Source organism: Equus quagga, chromosome 9 (genome assembly GCF_021613505.1).
Source record: "Equus quagga isolate Etosha38 chromosome 9, UCLA_HA_Equagga_1.0, whole genome shotgun sequence".
NCBI classification, from domain to species: domain Eukaryota; kingdom Metazoa; phylum Chordata; class Mammalia; order Perissodactyla; family Equidae; genus Equus; species Equus quagga.
In genome coordinates this window covers 46,052,279-46,073,006 of record NC_060275.1, presented here as the reverse complement: position 1 = coordinate 46,073,006, position 20,728 = coordinate 46,052,279, and the positions used below count along the sequence as shown (strand labels likewise).

General features: G+C 43.9%; 1 protein-coding gene across 1 annotated transcript in view; it reads right to left on the bottom strand.

Moving 5' to 3' along the window:
• KCTD1 (potassium channel tetramerization domain containing 1) overlaps positions 1–20,728 on the bottom strand; it is a 91,957-nt gene that overhangs the window by 6,592 nt on the left and 64,637 nt on the right. The window contains exon 3 of the mRNA XM_046671246.1: positions 14,439–14,583. Within this exon, the coding sequence (XP_046527202.1) occupies positions 14,439–14,583 (145 nt within the window). The remainder of the gene's footprint in view (positions 1–14,438; positions 14,584–20,728) is intronic.

The window sequence follows — 20,728 nt, the reverse complement described above, 5'->3', positions numbered from 1 at the left end:
GCTGTCATCAATACTCATCAGCAGAATGGGCCGCTGCTTCATTCTGTCCTCTCCCAGCAACTCCATTACTACAGGAGACTTGGTTCCCAAAGGGGAGCGGCCCGCTGATCTAATCATCTTCATTTCACATGTTGCTACCTCCTTTGCCTCCTGACCTGAAGGAGATACTGTTTTGTTTGAGGAGTGAAGAACTAATCTGAGGTGTGGCCACTCTTAAGGCAGGGCAGAACCGAGGTCCCCTAGCCCAGCCTGAGGGTCAGAGTGGGGAGACTGCAGGTTCCTCCCAGACGACCCACGGACCCCCACTGCGGGGGCCTTGCCGTCTTCGAAGTACACCAACGTGAGATACTGACCTCAATATTTACTTATCAAGATGACAGCTCTCGAGAAGATTAAAAACAGCACTGAAGGTTACACAAGAAACAGAAGTGAGAACTTCTGCTACTGCTTTTTATTTTCCCATGAGATTTAATTACAAATTTTAGCACAAGGAAGATCTGGACTCTAGTGAAAATATGCTTTGTCTTTTCTAGAGCCATCAAGTCTTCAAATCCTAAAGGCGCTTAGAGCAGTCTTCCTGACCGATCGTGACCCCACGGAGGAATCCTCTCTAACATCACTGAATAGTGACCACTCAGTCTCTGATTGAATGCTTCCAGTGATGGGATGCTTACGGCCTAACAAGACACAGCATTTACTGGGTCTGCAGCTTGGATTGCTGTAAACGTCTTCATTAGAATGACCTGAATTTCCCTGTAACTCCAACTTCCTAGTTCTAATTCTGCCCTCTGGGGTTCCAGTGATCTTAATCTCTCTTTGACCCGTTCCCCCTTTAAACATTTGAAGACAACTGTAATGTGTTCATCTTATTCAGGCTGGAAATATCCAATCCCTTCAGCTCCTTTTCATTTGCTATGACTCTGAAGTTCTTCAACATTTGGTATGTACTTGACTTTGTCAACATGCTTCCTAAAACCCAAACCAGAACGGAACCTCACATTTCAGATGTCATCTAATGAGTGCACTGTACAGCCTCTGCTTGGCTGGACACTCTAATCACTGTGAATGCAACCTGTGTTAGTTTCCTGTTGCTGCTGTAACAGCTGTCACAAATTTATTCTCTTACAGTTCTAGAAGTCAGAAAGCTAAAATAGGTTATTAAGGCTGTGTTTCTTCTGGAAGGTCTAGGAGAAAATCCATTTCCTTGCCTTTTCCAGCTTCCAGAGGCAGCCCGCATTCCTTGGCTTGTGGTCCAGCATCACTCCTACCTCTACTTCTGTTGTCACACTTCCTTCTCTTCCTCTGACCCTCCTGCCTCCTGTCACTTGTAAGGACCCTTGTGAGTACAATGGGCCCACCTGCATTATCCAGGACAACTTCCCCATCTCAAGATCCTTATTTCAATCACATCTGCAAAGTCCCCTTTGCCATGGACGGTGAGATAATCGTGGCTTCCAGGACTGAGGACATGGATATCTTTGGGGGGCCACCAGTCTGCCTACCACACAGCATAAGGCCGTATTCGCCTTCTTGGCAGCCTCATTGCTCTATTAGTTCACGTTTTACTTATGCTAAAGTCCCTCCATCTTTTTCACAAGAGCTGCCATTGAGCTAGGTCTTCCTCATTCGGCGTTTGTGAAATTGTTTAAATCCTCCATTATTCACCCTTCTTTAAATTGTAGACTCTTGGTTCTGAACTTGTTTCAAGGTACTGAGAAATCTTGGGTTCTTTCATCCAGTGCTTTAGGTCTCTCTCTCCTCTTTGTGTCTTCTTGAACTGGGTGTTCTATTTGTACATGTGAATCATTTCTTAAAGTACCGAGAGGAGAGAGCTATATACAAGCCTTTGTTCAGGTTAATGCTCAGGGAGTAAATTAAGACTCTGGATTTTGGCTGTTCAAGCAGTGATAAAGCCCATATTTCTAAGGTCATCCAGCCCATAATTGTGGCATCTGCTAGATGCCTTGTTGAAATCCTGTGCGTTAGCGTGAGACTCCAAGGGGAAGGCTGGAGTTGGAGGGGCCCAAGTCTCTGTATTGCCCAGACAGTCTCCTCTAACTGTTTAGGGCTCATCTCCTAATCTGTAAAATGAGGGGAATAAATTACATTACAGTTGCTTCCAGTCCTGATAGTCTATGAGTCTATGCCCATGACAATGCCCTGATCTACCCGTTTGTCTACATTAACCCAGAGGCAATGAGGCTAACAGGACTTGGGGTTACAAGGCCCCCCGTGCTGACTCTGAATCCTCACCACCTTCTTTCTTCCTCTGAGTTCACAAACCACACATGTACTAATCCACTCTGCAGTCTGGCCATGGACCGACAGAGCACCTCCCTATGGAATGTTGTTCACGTTCATCGTTATCTGCTCTTGGAATATTAGGGAGACACTGGCCCTTCTGAGACTTTTAGCCCTGCTCAGTGATTCCTCAAGGATCCTGCTAGTGGTCATTATAGTGAAAGTTTAAAAGGGCTCCCCCGAAGGTCATCCTGCACCCTGGGACGTAATCTCACAGGCCTAGCCTTGGACTACCTCAAACCACCAGGTGTTCTTTTACTGTCTCTTGACTATCTGGGCTCCATTTCTCCCCTTTACCACCCAGTTCTATCTGGGCTCCAAGGCAGAGCCGCCGTCTGTACTGGGGGCAGTGCACGCTAGAGAACAGCTGAGCACACGGGCTTCGCTTGGCCATCAGCTGCCCACGCTGACTTGCCTCCAAGCATCAGCCAGCCCGAGAACTAAAAAGGCCCTTCTTGTTGTTGTTACCATTTTCTGCATGGTTAAGCTCACACTGGCCATTCGTTTTCTTGGCAGCCTCCTTTATATTTGTCTTTCTCTACTTCCTAACGCGCACTTCCAGTCTTGGCTCATTAGAGAACTCCCTGCAGAACAGACTCAGCCCCGTGGCTGCTTTCTTTAGAAACCACGTCCTCCTTCCCTTCCTCAATCAGCATCATTTAATTTTATTATCTAAATCCCATGTTTTCGAGTTTATCATGTTTCCTTTTAGATTTTCTGGCCTTGAGTCCCTTTCCTTCTGGTCTTGGAATCTTTTGAAATCTTCTTTCCTTAAGCATCAGTTCTTATCTGACAGCGCCCACCGTTCCTTTTACAAAAACTTTTACAAACGCTAGACAACTCAGTCTCTTATTCCCAAGGTACGAGGGGGAAATGGGCAGGAGTTTAGGGGGTAGCAGGTTCAGCCCTAGTTCTTTTGAAGGAAATGAACCCAAAGCATCCACGTTTGCTTTCAGCAAAGCAACTTCAGAATGTACTAGATGCTGTCACTCTTCTCTGCCAATTTGATCTTCTCTAATTAAGAAAGCCTCATCCATATTTCTTGCTTACCCTCATATCCAGTTAAAGGGAAATAGGTTTTTCACAGGCCTATTATCATGTTTAAATAATTTTAAAATCCAAGAGTACATGCTTTTAAAATAAAAATCTTTTGGAGGTTTACAGTGGTTTTTCAAGGCAGAAAGATCAAGATCTCATTCTACAGATGAATAAATTTGGCTTCCCTAAGACCCTGGAGATAGACACAACGGAACAAGAAGGTAAATAAGGGTGGACTCCAAAATGCAAATGGGCCATGTTTCAAAGGCTTATTTCTTGATTAAATATCTGGAATTCAGAAAACGTTTTCCCTAGGGGGAGGAAAGCGATATATGCAGTGCATGACTTTCCTCTTGCTGCGGTAAGAAGTCACCACAGATTTGATGAAAACAACGCAAATTTATTCTCTTATGGTTCTGGAGGTCAGAAGTCCCAATGGGTCTCCCAGGGCTAATGTCAGGGGGTCGGTGGGGCTGCCTTCCTCCTGGAGGCCCTAGGGGAGCATTGGTTTCCTCGCCTTTTCCAGCTTCCAGAGGCTGCTGCATTCCTTGGCTCCTGGCCAGCAGTCCCATCACTTCCAGCCTCACATCTCTGACCCTGACCCTCCCGCCTCCCTCGTTCACTCATAAGAACCCTTGTGATTCCATTGGGGCCACCTGGATTATCCCGGATAATCCCCCCATCTCAAGACCCTGAATTTAATCACATCTGCAAAGTCGCTTTCCTGTGTAAGGTAACCTATTCACGGGTTCTGGGCATTAGGATGTAGACACCTTTGGGGGCCATTATTCAGCTTACGGTACACATTTACTGGTCCGACAAAACAGTTCAAAGGTTTATTTAACTCCTAATGTACTTGAAGTTTTACACAGTAGTTGACAGTTCCTTATCCTCAACCACTCGCTCATTCATTTTAAAATCTGTGTATGTGCCGATGCCATGTGAGGCACTGTGGCACAAACAGGGGTTTTCTAGGGGGAACGCGTCCAGTTTTCCAGGAGCCCTAGAGCTCTTCTCCTGCCCACTCACTGCTCCTGGGCCCCTGCGGTGCTCGGTACCCCAGAAGGCAGAGTACAGATACATGAGAGGACCCACAAAGCAGGGGCACCAAGAAAATGAGGGGAAATGAAAGGAGTTTATATTTCATACTTCAAAAATAGCATCCAAGTAGTAGTCATCATAAGAAAAAAAACAGATGTCTGCAGGACTTTCCTTTAGTTTTAAAGATCTTTTTTGAAGGGGAGGTGGGCCGCCATAGTTTTCCGAGTGTTTGAGGTTTGGGGCATCTAAAGTTCTTAATTTTCCTGGCTCTGAAATACTTTTGTGGGCTGACACTCTTTCTTTTCTTTTGTTTTCTTTAAAAGGACTTCACTTTTTAAGAGCAGTTTTTGCTTCACAGCAAAATTGAGGGGAAGGTGCAGAGATTTCCCATATACCCCCAGCCGCCACACACGCACAGCCTCCCCCATTATCGACATTCCCCACCAGAGGGGAACATTAGTTACAGCTGATGAACTGCACTGACACATCATCACACCCCAAGTCCACAGTTACGTTAGGGTTCACTCCTGCTATTATACACTCTATGTTCGGACAAATGTATAATGGCATATATCCACAATTACAATTTCACTGCCCTAATATGCCTCCGTGCTCCAGCTATTCATTCCTCCCCCCCAACCCTTAACCTCTTTCTTTTCTTCAAGCGAGAAAGACTGGCCCACTTACTCCTTTTCTGCTGCTACCACTTGATACTTCCCGCCAGGAGACCTCCTCCCTGTCCGGTGGCACCAGCTTCCAGCTTCTCGCGACTATTCTTGTTTTTCTGGGGCAAGGTTATCCAGCCTGAGATGTCTCCTGATAGCTATTAAAGGAAACGGAAGCAGTGGCATAGTGTCCCTTTTCTACCTGGCCATTGTCTCAATCCCCCACTCTCTGAATCTGCTAGAGAAAGGCTAAATTATACACAAGTGATACTGATGGGTTGCTGGTGGCAGAGCCGCAGGCAGATCCATTTGCATTTTGAAGCCACACCCTGGCTAACTACCTTGCAGGACTTAGGCCTGATGTGTGGGGCGTGGAGAGGGCAGGGGCTAGAGATGCTGTCTGAGATGGGGCTAGAGTGGGCTGCTCTGCTCGCCTCCTGGTCCTCCTTGGTTGCTGCAGCTGGTCCTGCCTCCGAAGGCGTAGGCTTGGGAGAGGACAGAGATGGGCCTGGGCAGGGGTCTAGGAGTAACAGTCTCTGCACCAGGGACGCAGATTCTAGGTGGCGGCAGCTGAGACCAGGGGCTGAGGCAGACGTCCTAATGGGCACTCTCTTAGGTACTGGAGAAGAAGAAACTTCTTGGGGGTTTACCCAGCTTACTGCTCTGCCTTCTCTGAGAAAGTTCGGCCCTCTGGAGTGAGTACCTAGAAGCCATGTCTGTGTTGCCACAGCTGATTGGCTAAAAAGTAAGCATTGGAGCCAACCTGAGTGAATCAGCTGGTCTCTCCCTAGAATCATGGGAGGGGAAAGAGACTCTCGGCATCGTTGGGGCAGAGCCATGTTAATGGCAGTGCTCTAGGAGCCCTCAAACTCCCATGACCAAGGTCCTCAGAGGTGCCTGGGTGTTTCCACCTGAGAGAATGTCCCCACTAATTTTAGGAGATAAACTAGTATCCTTCCCATAAATACTTCCTTCCTCTTTTCCTTACGCTAGACTACTGGTTCTCAACTGGGGGTGATTTTGATCCTAGAGGACATTTAGTAATGTCTGGAAACATTCTTTTTTTTTTTAAATAGATAGGCTCTTTTTTTTTTTTTTAAAGATTGGCACCTGAGCTAACAACTGTTGCCAATCTTTCTTATTTTTTTCTGCTTTTTCTCCCCAAATACCCCAAGTACACAGTTGTATATTTTAGATGTGGGTCCTCCTAGTTGTGGCATGTGGGACGCCACCTCAGCGTAGCCTGATGAGTGGTGCCATGTCCACATCCAGGATCTGAACCGGTGAAACCCTGGGCCGCTGAAGCAGAGCAGGGGAATTTAACCACTCAGCCACGGGGCCGGCTCCTGGAAACATTCTTGGTTGTATAACTTGGTTGTATAACTGCTATTGGCATCTAGTGGGTAGAGGCCAGGGATGCTGCTCAACATCCTACAATGCACAGGACAGGGCCCTACAATTATCTGGCTCAAAATATCAATAGTGTGAGGCTGAGAAACTGAGCTTCACAGGGATCATTTTTGTTGCAACCTAAGGAACACATAACTCACCCTGGTCAAATGGTCAGTCATTCATGGGCGTTCAACCACATATGTTTGCTAATGTGATGTAATACGAAGCACACAATATCACTTGACATGTATTCTTGCCAAAACTTTTAACTTAAACCCATCAAGCCTTTAGACATAACTTGCAGTTTACAGGAAATTAGAGGATAGGGTACGGAGCTAAACTACATATGACAAGGCAACCAGGCAAATCCAGATGGTGGGATGTTCTGTAGGGCAACTGCCCGGTCTCTTCAGCAAGTCAAGATCATATGAAAAGGGACTATGGCTCATAATAAAGGGAAGGGACATAACTGGATTCAATATGTGGTCTTGGATCAGAGACCATCTTGGAAAAACCAACCCTAAAGGACATTTTAGGGTCAACCAGGGAAATGTAAATATAGTTGTGGTTTTAGAGGAAATACAATTTTACTAAAATGAAAAGGTAGAGGGGCTGGCCCTGTGGCCGAATGGTTAAGTTCGTGTGCTCCGCTTTGGTGGCCTGATGTTCGCCAGTTTGGAGCCTGGGCGTGGACCTACACACCGCTTACCAAGCCATGCTGTGGCAGCCTCCCACATAGAAGAACTAGAATGACCTACAACTAGGATAGACAACTATATACTGGGGCTTTGGGGAGAAAAAAAATGAAAAGGTAGAGATTATTATCTGAAATAAGCATAGAAAAACATCCAGAAGGCTGTGCACAAAGGTTTTAACACTGGTTATCTCTAAGTGGTGGGAATATGCTGTTTAAACTTCTTTTTTGCTTGTCCATATCTTCAGATTTTCTACAGTGTATATATACTTCTTCTATAATATTAAAAGCTTATTAAAAATAACTAATAGATTTTTCAACCTAAGCCAGAGATAGGTAAGTTGGGGGCTGTCTGCCAGCAAATTTTTCTATATCTAGGAAGGGTGGAAATTCATCCAGAGACCACAAAAGATGTTAGCAACATCAGGGTCACCTACCAAAGGTGTTCAAAATAAAAGGCTAGAGAGAGAGAATTTTGTGGTTCCCTGTCAAAAATGGAACCAAGGCTCTGGACCCCTGGTGTGCTGGGGAGTACAACAGGATGTGTGCACATATACACATATGCATAAGCATAAAATAAAGCAGCAACGAACAAATCAGTATAATTCGGGGGAAGGGGGAAATTAAAGGAAGAGGGAGAAACAGTCATATCCATAATAAAACACTGCAGAGAAGTTCTGCAATCATTTTTCCAGAGAACAGATTCCAACCGCTTTCAGCGGGAGAGGGACACAAGCAGCTGCCACTTAAATGGTGTTCTGCAAGATGAAATTATCTAAATTGTTAAATGGGTATCTAGCTCAGACAGCACATTTGCAGAATGAGATTTTAGGGGGCGTAGGATGTTGTGATTTCAAGATTTCATGCATTTGCTCAACCCAGCATTAAATAGCTGGAGACGGAAGCAGGGAATCAAGGAACACTCTCCCTAGCAAACCCGGAAAGAGAGATTCTCTCCACCCGCCAGATGCTGTGTCCCTTTTCCAGGGTCAGGAAATGAACTCTGACAAGGAAGAAAGCACCTATTATACAGTTCAGGGATGGGCAGGCTGAGAGCTCATAGGTGCCCCTGTATCTGGGATTCCCAGAAACCGACGGCTGCTGGTGGTGCAATTCCATGCTCAGCCACAAGGGCTGAATGGCCACCTCAGTTTCCATTTGCCTTCTGCCCCTGCTCCGTGTTCCAGAACACCCTGTAATTTACAGCCGGGCACCCAGAGCCTCCGTGGGAAAGATTTCAGGGCCCTGGGATACGTGAGTTTTATTTGACATGTTTTTTGTCTTTTTCCCCCAAGCACGGGCCACAGCTAAACCCTGAGCCAGTGAAAGGGCGTGTTCTGCGCTTGGCACTGAATAGCGGCAGGTCCTTCGGGGCTCTGGAATCCTCAGGGAGCTTGAAAGGGGCAGGGAAGCCACCAGCCCAATCCTAGCCAAGGGGTGACTGGGTGTGTCCTTAAGGGACTGTCCTTGGGAATTGGCCACAGCTTAACTCCCATGTACTTTCCCTCCCAGCATCTAACCTGAATGTTCTTGGAGGAAAAATGATGCCTGCCACATTTAAATGTGTTTCAAATATCCAGCTCCATTTCTGGAATGGACTGCAACTAAAAACAAATAGCTATTATCGTTTTCTAACCATAATTCCCCATAAACTGTTTTGGATTCCCTGGAGTCTGCTTCTCTTTTAATCATGAGAATTATAAATTAAATATATTACCCTGATAAGTAGTTTAGGACAATGGTGTTGCACACATACATGTTTTATATTTTCCATTTAATATAAGTCCTATAAGTCCTATATCATTTTAAATAAAGGTGCAGGGCCTACAAGCCTCCTAATGACTCTTTTGACCTTTTTCTCCTGTGCTTAAATTAATACTAAGCAACTGTTATGTGTCCAGCACACAATGTCCTTTAGAAAAACATAAAAATGTCCCTGCCTGTGAGACTCTTACAAAGTAGTTAGAAAGTCAAGATAAATGTGCAAAATATCTAGGGTTCAAGTATAAGAAAGTAGGTGACCAGGTATGAACAAGAATCTGGTTTGAATGTGAGACTCACTCATTCATTTATTTACCCATCTGTGCATTCATTCGCTCTCGCCACAAATACTTACATGCTTCCTGAGTGGCAGTGCTGAGCTCCTGTGACAGACCCTGTTGGCTAGCTTCCCCAACAGCTATTCCCAACCCCTCATCCCTTGCCCATTTCTCTCACTATAAGGGCTAAAGGGAATAAATCACCTGCTCAGCCTCCTTTGAGCTACAGGAAGCTCAGTTCTGGCCAACGAGCTATGAAGGGGAAGGCTAGTGGGGATCTTTTGACAAGGATAAAGTCTTTTGAGTTAAAAGCCTTTGCCCCTTTTCCCTGCCTTGAATGAGGATGTGATGCCTGGAGTTGTGGCAGTCACCTTATGACTTTGAGGTAACCAAGCATGAGGCCAAAACGTCAACACTGAGGTTGGCAAACAAAAAAGACAGAGAATTCTGGTCCTTGATAACATCACTGAGCAGATACCACTGCCAACAACCATGGACCTCTGACATCTTATGTGAGAAAAACAAATCTCCATTAGTTTAAGGCACTGGTGATCAGCCATTCCGACGCCTGTAGCTAAAACCATTCATAACTTACAGCTGGGTATACGGTGCTAAACAATATAGATAAATAATTACAAATGTACAGTGTGTGACCACGGAGAATCAGGAGGCAGAGGAAAACCTAAGCTAGCCCAGGCATGGGACAGCTTAGTGATCTATACCATGAGCCCTGAGTGACAAACAAAGGCCAGGGAAAGAGCATCAGGCAGACAGAACGGTTTGTTCTGATGGGGGCAGAAAGACGGCGTGTTTGAGGAGCTAACAGAAGTCTTGTAGGGCATAAGTGTAGGATGAGAGTCGGGTGAGGTGGGCAGGGGCCAGAGCCTTCTGGGCCTCGTGGGCTCTGACAAGGATGTGCTGCTTTGCTCCAGGAACAATGAAGGGGAAGCCTCTGCAGAGTTTTAAGCAGGAGCAAGTCATCATACACTGTCCTTTCTGAAGTGTCCTTTGGTCAGGGATGGGTGGGAGATGGAGGAAGGGGAGAGGGTGTGAGGCTATAAAAGGGCAACAGGAGGGATCTTTGTGATGGCGCAAATGTCCTGTACCTTGACTGTATCAACGTCTACAGCCCAGTTGTGATGTTATACGATAATTTTGTAAGATGTGGTTATTGGGGGAACTAGTAACGTAGGATCTCTCTGTTATTTCTTGCAAGTGCATGGGAAGCCACAATGATCTTCAGGTTAAAAGTTTAGTGAAAAAAAGTGTCTCCTGGTTTCAACGTGGAGAGTGGTTGAGGGGGGTAAGGGTGGGAGAGGGGACGACTCCAGGTCTTCCAGAGAGCTGCTGGGCCTGGACTAGGAAGGGGGGATGAGAGGAGTGGACTGATTCGAGAAGCATCCGGGAGGTCTGATGGAGAGATTCCCTGAGGATCCCACATTGGGGGCAGAGAGGAAGAAGCGCAGAATGGCTCTCAGCTTCCTGTGTGGAGCGAGCAGGCAGATTCTGGCATCTTTTACTGCGATAGGACACAAAGGAAGAGGAGCAGGTTTCATGGTGGTGGGGGAGGGCGGGGGGAGGTGGGCATGGCCTGCTTATGTTGGGCAGCTTAAGTTTAAGGAGCCAAGGACTATCCAGGTGGAGATTCGGAGTGGGCCTTTGGAAATGCAATCATCTTAATGTAGAACTAAAAGTGAAATTTCCCTCCTTCACCCCCCTCCCCTTCCTTCTGCTGCCTTCCTTCCAGGAAAATATGAGAGACTAAGAAAACGTTCACCCACCTCGCCATATCACACTTTCAGCCCTTCTCTCTACTCCCTTACTTGCTCTCCCACACGGGAGGAAGGCCAGAGCCAACTGGGCAACACCCGACATCCGCAGCACCAGGTGTAATTAGGGCTGGGGGCACTGCTGGGGTCCGTGCCCACGGACAGCAGGCCCTCTGGCCTCTCCCGACTCCTTTCACTTCCCGTGCCTAGTGCAGGACTCAGCCCCATTTCCCAGCTCCGTGGGGGCCAGGGCCTGCCCCCTAGAAGCAGTCCTGACTGTCTTCTGAGCTCACTGTTCTGCCTGCAGCTAGTGTGTGAAGTGGGCCTGCTGTCCTTGGCTGTCAGCGGTGGTCCCAGCAGCCCTGGGGCCTGCTGTCTAAACGCAGCCAGCTCTCTCTGCAGTCGTGTCTAAGCAGGTGCATCCCAGGTTGAGACTGAGGGCTGGAGGCAGGAGACTCCTCTTCGGCCTCAGGCCTACGGGGCATCTCTAATCCAGCTACTATCTGAGAGTCCAGCATAAGACGCTGGCCAGGGAAGGAAGTGGCGAGAGGGGAAGGCAGGAAGGAGGTTTGAAAGTGGCATGGAAAGAAAATACAACATTGAAAAGTATCCTTGAAAACCCTGTAGGAAGGTGCCACATTAGAAAGATTCCCAACCCGTTTTCCTTCCTGAGCTGAGAGACATCATCACTGATGAGGTAGCTGACTTTCACTCAGGAGCCGTGTTGCACAAACCAGCCCCACACATCTTGAAACCCTGGACTTACGCCCAGCACCATAAGAGGCACACTCAGAGGGCCCTGGGAGCTGCCATGGGCTGGGGAGCAGTGAGGCTGGGATCCTCCTCAGGCTCATTCCAGGGCGCAGGGAACTGCACGTGCTAGCTGCAGTTTCTCTCTCTATTTTCTTGCCAGATGGATAGAGTTGTTTTCATATAAGATAAATGCGTACATAATATGACCCTTTCCATACTCTGTTTTCCCTTTGGCTAGTCATCCTTGGCATGTGCCCCAGCTTCAAAATCCTGAAGGAGAGGCTGGATGAGAGGCACCCTGACCCCTATTAATTTGGGATCTGTTCTTCTAGATCCTTTTCTATGTATTTAATCACACACACACAAGTTTTTACATAAATAGGAACATACTATACATATTCTGCAATGTAATATTTTCACTGAACAATAAAATCTTGGTGATCTCCTCCATCAACAGACACAGATCTACCACATTCTTTTAAACTCTTCCAGTGCAGATAGCCTAGAATATTTGCAACCATGTGCCATTACTGGACATTTTTTAGCTGTGTCCAGTTTTTGCTATTTCAAATATGACTACAGTAAACATCCTATGTACATATCTTTGCACATTTATGTGAATATTTCTAGAAGATAAATTAATAGACATGGAATTGCTAGATCAAAGAATATGTATTTTGAAAATTTAAAAAGGACTGCTGAATGGCCCTCCAAAAATGTTTAATAATTTTCATTCCCAACCACACTGTATATTTCCCAACACTATATATTATCAATTTTTAAATTTTTGCCAATCTGATGGATAAAGAGGGTATCTCAGTTAAGTTTTGTTTCTCTGATACTAGAGAGATCAAATATCTTTTCAAATGTTTATTGGCAATTTCTATTTTTTTCTTTGAGAAATTTTTGTTTATATCTAAAAATGTTTCCCAGTGGGTTGTTTGGATGTTTCTTACAGCTTTTTGGGAGCTGTGTTATGATGGATATTCATCTTCTGTTGCAAGTATCTCTTCTGACACATCCGTTATTGTATATAGTGTCTTTAATTCAATTTTTGTTTTAAAGGAGATCTACTGGTGATTAAGTCTTGCTTAGTAGGCCCTCTCTGCCTCAAAATTACACTTTTAGAAATTCTTTTATATTTTTTCTAATACTTTTATAGCTTTAACTTTTGTGTTTATTTCTGGAATCTTTGTGAACTTATGATATGAGATAGGGTTCTGGTTTTACCTTTTTCCAAATGTCTTGGTGCTAATTTTCTCAGTGCCAATTCCTGATTATTCTTTTCCTACTGATTCAAAATACTGCCTTTATAATATATCAAATTCCTATACACACACCCCTCCCTCTCTCTTCAGACCTTGTTCTACTCCATTGATCTATTTGTCTATTTTAGCCCCCTCAGGATCACACTTTCTAATCACTATAGCTCTATGGGATGTTTTGATGTCTGGTAGGACACATCCACCATTGCCCACTACTACTATCACCACCAAAAATCTTTTTAGTGTTTTTTTTTTTTTTTTTTTTTTGGTGAGGAGGATTGGCCGTAAGCTAATATCAGCTGCCAACCTTCCTCTTTTTGCTTGAGGAAGACTGGCCCTGAGCCAAAATCAGTGCCAATCTTCCTCTATTTTACCTGTGGGTCACTACCACAGCATGGCTTGACAAGTGGTATAAGTCCATGCTTGGGATCTGAACCTGCAAATCTGGGCTGCTGAAGTGGAGCACTCAAAACTTAACCACTAGGCAACCAGGCCAGCCATATTTTCAGCTATTCTTAAGCATTTTTACATTCTAAACAAGATTCATAAATGGGTCAATTTTCATTTTTTAAAAATCTGTGACTTAAATGGGTTTGTATTGAATGTATTAAGTAATTTGGGCATAGCTGACAGCTTAACAATCTCGAGTCTTCCCATCCAGGAACACAGAATATCTCTTCATTTAGTCAACTCTTCTTTTATCCTTGTATGTAGAGATTTGCTGTTTTCTCAATCAGGCTTTGCATATTTCTTGATAGGTTTATTCTTAGGTGTTATAGCTTTTGTTGTTATTGTGAGTGGTATATTTTTCCATTATATCTTATGATTAGCTCTTGCCAGGAAAGCTATTGATTGTAATGTATTGATCCTGAATTTAGATGCTTTAATAAGTTCTTTATTAGTTCTAATAGTATTTAGCTGACTCTTCAGAATCTTCTATTTAGAGAAGTATTAATGGCTGCAAAGATTACATTTTTGTACATTCCCTTCTAATATTAACACTTTCTATTTGTTCTGATCTAATTCCAGTGCCTACAGTTGCCAGCACAAGGTGGGACTAACCATAACACTTATTACTAACTTTAAAAGGGAACAATTCTAAAATTTCATATAATGTAAGTGGAATGCATGCTTTCAATTTCTGGGAGAGAAAGTCTTTATTAAGCTATGGATGTTTTCTCTTATTCTCTACCTCACTAAGACTCTCAGAACTAAGTTTTGAATTTTACCAACTTATTTTCAATGTGTTAAAATGAATTGTAATTCAATTCTTTAAGTAAAAAGCAGTCTTCTTTTGGTCATGTAAAACTTTAACGACCATATACTCTATTTCATGAAGACAGTATGTCTGCGTCTGTCAGAGACCTCTGATGCCATCAGAGTTGGTATATGTTAAAAATGTAGAACTAGAAATATTTTTTGGAGCACATCAAAACAAATCACATATTTATGCTATTGGTAATTTAATATGAATCCCTCACCTTGAAATCATCGGGAATGAGGAGTTTTGATGTTCGTAGAAAATTCAAGATATATCTGAACATCTGTCCATCTCTGTCAATGAAATAGTGCTGTTTGAGACTGTCCAAAACAATGGGCTCTGTACCATCAAAAAGTCTTCCGATTCTGTGATAGAAAAGAGGAAACAGTGAAGACAATTAGAATCAATTGTTCAGCCACTTAGACTAAGAGCTACTTTTTGTGTCACTGTCAAAGCTAGCATTTTCAAAGATGGCAGTCAGGAAAATCACTCGTTAAGTAGTTAGGGTTCTCTGAGAAGTACTGGCCCCTGCTTGATAAGGATCTCAGGAGCGAACAATTCAAAATAGTCTCAGACTTTCTCAAGTAAATTCTTTTATTCACTGTCCTTTACCTGTAAAGAAAATGTCCCTGACATGGTGGTTATGGCTAAGTGCTGTCACTGGGATGGAAGAGCTTGTCTTTCCTTCTGTGTTACTTAAAACAACCTTCTCTGCTGCTTAAAAATATATATATATATTATTGCTCCAAAGTATCTTTTAAACAGATTCTATGAAAAAAGCAATTTTGTTTTTAAGAAATCTGTTTTCTGAGCTTTCCCCTACCTGTGAGTCCCAAACTTTCTAAAAATAAAGCTATGCCTACATGCTAACATCTATATTTAATCACAAAAAAGAATAATTGAAAATATCACTGGTCCAAGAGAACATGTCTTCCATTAACATTACGCAGTCTAGTTTCTTAGGTCTCAGCAAAAATCATCTGTAACAGTCAGGAATTATATTATTATATTAGTATAATATTATATTATTATAAATATTTGACCACCCAAAAAATATGACCTAGTTCTGGAACATAAGGGGCTATGCGTAATTTTTAAAAATAGGGATCCATAGTATGTTTTTCCCATTTACAGAGTCAACATTTGAACAGTGTGCTACAGTTAAAGCATTTTCAATCCATTATCCTTTATCCCTTTAAGAAACACTGAACCTGCAGACTTCAGTATATATTCAGTTCACAGAAAGTGGTCACATCCATACTATGCACAAGCAGAGGTCTGGCCAATAACAAACAAATATCCGATATCAGAAAGTAGAATTTAAACACTAGAAATCACTTCCTTTACCAAAAGGTGCATTTTACTTTTCATTAACACTGTAGGCAGGCAAATGACTCCATTTTTTAGTGAAAAGCTTTTGCAGAACAAGTCTATCTCTGATATGGAACATCATTTTATTGCTTTGAAGATGATTTTGAAATCATACATTTTTAATCTTATGTTGAAATGGGACAGATGGAATGGTAAATCAATAATTCCACCCTTCTTAAAATACAATACACAGACAAATAGGAAAGCTACTCCTCTCTCTTCCAAAAAAAGAAAGGTGTGTGAATTTCTATTTCAATAAAAATCTTTTAAAGATAATTAGAAAACTTGTCCTACCTGAAGGTATGTAGCACAAAGAAGAAAGCAACCAATTACAGTCAGGTCATATTTCTAAAACAATGTATTTTTCTCAGCTAATGTTTCCATCCAACTTTCCATGAATTGAGGGTGATTATCCAGAGTGTGGATTACAACCATTCAAGGATTCTTTCACTGCCCGCTACCTTGTCATTCATTTCTCATTAACACATCAGTCAAACAATAATTCATATAAAGATGTGGCAGTGAAACTAAAATACACTTAGTCACTTATTTATAGTGCTTCCAGGACAGCCTGGTGCAGCATGCTAAAGAATGAGACTTGTTTGTCTATTATTAAAACATTTTACTCTTCACTGTTAAACACATGATAAATTTACAGTTGACAGGGGAAGGAAAGGGAGTTATATTTATTCTGTGCTTTCCAGATACTCTGCACTATCCTAAGAACTTTGTGTCTGTAACTAATCCATTATCCTCCTTTTCAAGATGAAGAAATAGGCTCAAAATGATGAGTAACTTGCTCAACTAGTTAAGTAGCATTGGGGGATTGGGGCCCAGTCTGTTTGATCTTAAAGGGGCCTCCTACAATGATTGGAATGAAAAGAATTACTACTCTGGAATGAAAGCTTTTGGTGTTGAGTTTTTATTTCTATCTTATATTTGTTCAGCAAGAGCTTTACAATAAAATCCAAGAGTGTATACTGATAATTTTTGTGGCCTGAAATAAATTAGTATCAGTGATTGCAAGTCACTTTAGTGAAGAGGTAAAAAGTAAATATTTTGTTCTTAAACAAATCCTATGCTTTTTATTCTTAAGGGCTCATTTTCAAAATCTGGACTTGGACAACTGCAGGCAGAGAATGGGTGATTAATAAATCTTTACTGAGTGAATGAGTAAGAGTGACTGATGGGGCGGGAATGAGGCCTGACCAGTTATGAGCTGTAATCTGGGTGAACTGACTTCTCTGCTCTCCATGTCTTTTATAAAATTGTCTCCATTTCTTTTATAAAATTGCCCTAAGTTTTTCTCAGCGTTGATGAGAAAATCAAATGGGGTCATGGCATGCTCAAAAAGAACACAGCAATGGAAGATACCTCAAACTAGCAAATAAAAATTTCTATGAAAGCAGCTCGTAAAAGAATGCAGACACTAAGAAACAGGACTTAAGGAGTAAGAGGACCAATCTTCGCAGAACGGTATTGTTGTAGCCCTTTCCAAGAGAGGAAAGAGGGTCATTTTAAAGGTTTTTAGGGGGCCAGCCAGTGGCCAAATGGTTAAGACCACAGGCTCTGCTTTGGCGGCCCAGGTTTTCCCTGCTCAGATCCTGGGCGCCTGACATGGTGTGGCTCATGAGGCCATGCTGAGGTGGTGTCCCACACAGCACAACCAGAGGCACTCACAACCAGAATATACAACTATGTACTGGGGAGCTTGGTGGGGGGTGGGGGGGAGGAGGAAAAACAATTGGCAACAGATGTTAAACCAGATGTCAATCTTAAAAACAAACAAAAAAAAGCATAAAAAAATCTAAGAAATATTTAAAAAATGGTTTTTAGGATTAGAAAACAAAAAGAACAATAAGAAAACACTTCCAGCAGCTGCAGGAAATTGGGCACTGTTGCATTCAGAAGCACCCTCACCTCCAACTTAGGCGAAACAGGAAAAGACGCCAAAGAAGGAGCAGGAGGGCAATTGGAAAGGATGCTCAGTGCAGGCAGGAGAGGTGGCAGCGGCCTCTGGGCAGTGGGAGAAGTGGAGTCTCCAGGCGGGATCATTCAAGACAAAAGGGCGCGAGAAGCTGAGGAGGAAGGACCAGACTCCATGGGGCAGATCAGGAACGCCAGCCAGCCGGCCCGGCCCGTAGGCTGAGCAGCGAGGTTCGGAACCTGCGGCGGCCCACACCTTGTGCCCCAAGGTGGCGCCAGGCCCGGGAGGCTGTGCTTGGCGGCCCAGGAGGGCAGAGCAAGGGCCTGGGATGGTGGGGACACCTTCCTGGCCTCCTGCTCAGGGCGGAGGAAGCTGTGAGGCCCCCCGGAATGGAGGGAAAGGTCTGTGAAGAGAAGAGGGAAGGCTTGGGAAGGGAGAGCCCTGGGCCAAGTCGAGGCACATTCCTGAGGGGAAAGGCCTTTCCAAGAGGAAAGAATCCCCTTTCTGAGGCAACGTTAGGAGCGACAAAAGGAAGCACAGTGCTGCTGAGTTTTGCTAGCTCTAAAAGGAGGAACGTTTTGAGTTGTGAAAACAATGGGGCAGGACAGGGTGGTCCTGAAGATCGTAAAATGGCGTCCCCGGGTCGGTTCTGAGATCGGCCTGAACGTGCTGTGGAAAAGCATTGTTTGGCTAAGCAAGTAAAGGAACGTGGACACGGGCTGTATTTCTTGTGGACATATGAATGGAGTTACAAATCAAACTGCAGGGATTTGTAAACTCTGGTGCCTGAAAACTACGTGGAACTGATTACAGTTTACTAACCTTGGAGAACATTCCTGTTTTCCAACTGACCAAGACCAAGCTGGTTGTTCTGGATGATGTATGGCTCTCTCTCTCTTTTTTTTTTTTTTTAAACATTCATTGAACCAAGTGGCAAAGCTGAGAAAAGCTTCCTTCCACAGTTTTTTTCAATACATTTGCTTTTGAACATTTTACTTTGGACAATTTAAAACATGTAAAAGCAGAGAAAATAATATAATGAACCCCCATGTGTCCGTCCAGCCTCAAAGCTATCAGCTCTTGTCTGATTCGCTTCACCTCTATCTCCAGGTCGCCCTCTCCCGCACTGGGATTTTTAAAGTAAATCCCAAACATCATATCATTTTATCTATAAATATTTTCATTACATAGTAGGATTATAAAAGTTTACTGAAAATATCCATTAACAGATACTGAAATATATTCCTCTTTCTTGCTTTTTAATATTAACATTCTGTTGATTACACTTGTTTATGGAGCAAATAATGCAGGACCAAGTCTGGGAGGAAATTAAGCTCCGTTGGTGGAAAGCAAATGTGGTTCTCCACCACGGGTCTCCCTTGCCCTGGCATTAAAGAATGTCTTCGGGGGCTGGCCACGTGGCCAAGTGGTTAAGTTGGCACACTCGGCTGCGGCGGCCCAGGGTTTCCCGGTTCGGATCCTGGGCGCAGACATGGCACTGCTCATCAGGCCATGCTGAGGCGGGATCCCACATACCACAACTAGAAGGACCCACAACAACAAAAAAATATACAACTATGTCCTGGGGGGCTTTGGGGAGAAAAAGGAAAAAATAAAATCTTTAAAAAAAAAAAAAGAATGGCCTTCAATGAAACGTCTATTTCATTGGTCTACAGGGGTAGGACCTGATTTAAACTGGTTGAGTGTGAGTCAGTCATTACGAATTTATTTTTTCTTGTGTATTCATTCATTTATGGGACCTGGTTTCTCTAATTTACCGTGACTTCATTCCTTAAGAATTTCTCTTTGTTATTGTGTAGTCATTCAGTTATTCATTCATTCTTTCCACCAATATTCACTGAGCCTAACCATGTGAAATATAGGGGATGCAGTGGTGAATAAGCCCCACTCGTTGCTTTCGTGGAATTTAACAGTCTGTGGGGCTGGGAATGCAGATCAAGTGCAGCGTGATGGAGTGTGTCACTGGGTGTGTCGAGTGGGCTACGGCGTACACAGGAAGTGCACCCAACTCACTTTGAGGAGGCAGGGAAGAAAAAGTTCACTGGAGACCTGAAGGACAAGCAGAAGTCGGCCAAGTACAGGGGCGGGAGGTAAGGTTAGGTAAGAAAGGCGAGGGGTAGGGAAGATAAGCTTGAAGCTGGAAAAAACCTGACATGTGATTACCCTCCACTGGGGCATAGAGCCAGGCCGACTGAAAAATGAGGCTGGGGCAGGAGAAGTCAGATCTCGAAGAGCTGTATAATAAGCCAGGTCAAGGAGTTTGGATTTGGTTTCAAGAGCGATGGGGACTGATACAAGGCTATGCTCTCGGCAATGTGAAGGAAAAGAGCAAATTTAGAAGTGAGAATCGAAATATCATATCTGAAATCACATCTCACAGCAGCCTGTGGCTTATCCAAATCCCATCTCCTCTGCCTTGCTTTTCACTGTGTCATTTGCACAGAGCAGTGGTTCTTTTTTTTTTTTTCTGCTTTATCTCCCCCAACTCCCCTGTACCCCTGTACACAGTTGTATATTTTAGTTGCATGTCCTTCTAGTTGTGGGAGGTGGGATGCCGCCTCAACGTGGCCTGACGAGCGGTGCCATGTCCGTGCCCAGGATCCGAACCCCGGGCCACCGCAGCGGAGCGCGCAAACTTAACCACTTGGCCACGGAGCCGGCCCCGCAGTGGTTCTTAACCCTGGGTTGAATGAAGTCACCTGGGGAGCTTTTAAGAAATACTGATGCCCACCGCCAGATATTCTGACGTAATTCTTGGTTGAGGTTCGGGCCCAGGCATCTGCATTTCTTAAAAAGCTCCCAAGTAAGTCTAATGAATGGGCTGAGTTGAGAACCAGGGCAAAGGAGGATGAGCAGAGAGACTAAGCAGGAGCAAGTCAACGTCATCGACTTGAAATGCTTTCAGTGAGTCATTCTGTCACTTTGAACTGTCATAGCACTTTTTCTTAAATTGCCAACCACACTTTTAGAAATGAAGGGTGTCCAGGACAACCTAATTCTACCTCCCAGTTTACAAATGGAGAAAAAGAGTTCCAAATATGTAATGCTCAAGAATGCACAGCTGGCTAGACACAAAGCTGGCTCTAAACCTGCCATGCTGCCCCTGGGGAGATGGGCAGAGGACGGTCACATTCAAGCCCATGGAGGACAACTGATCTAATGCTTGTTACTATCTATTGAATAGCATTATG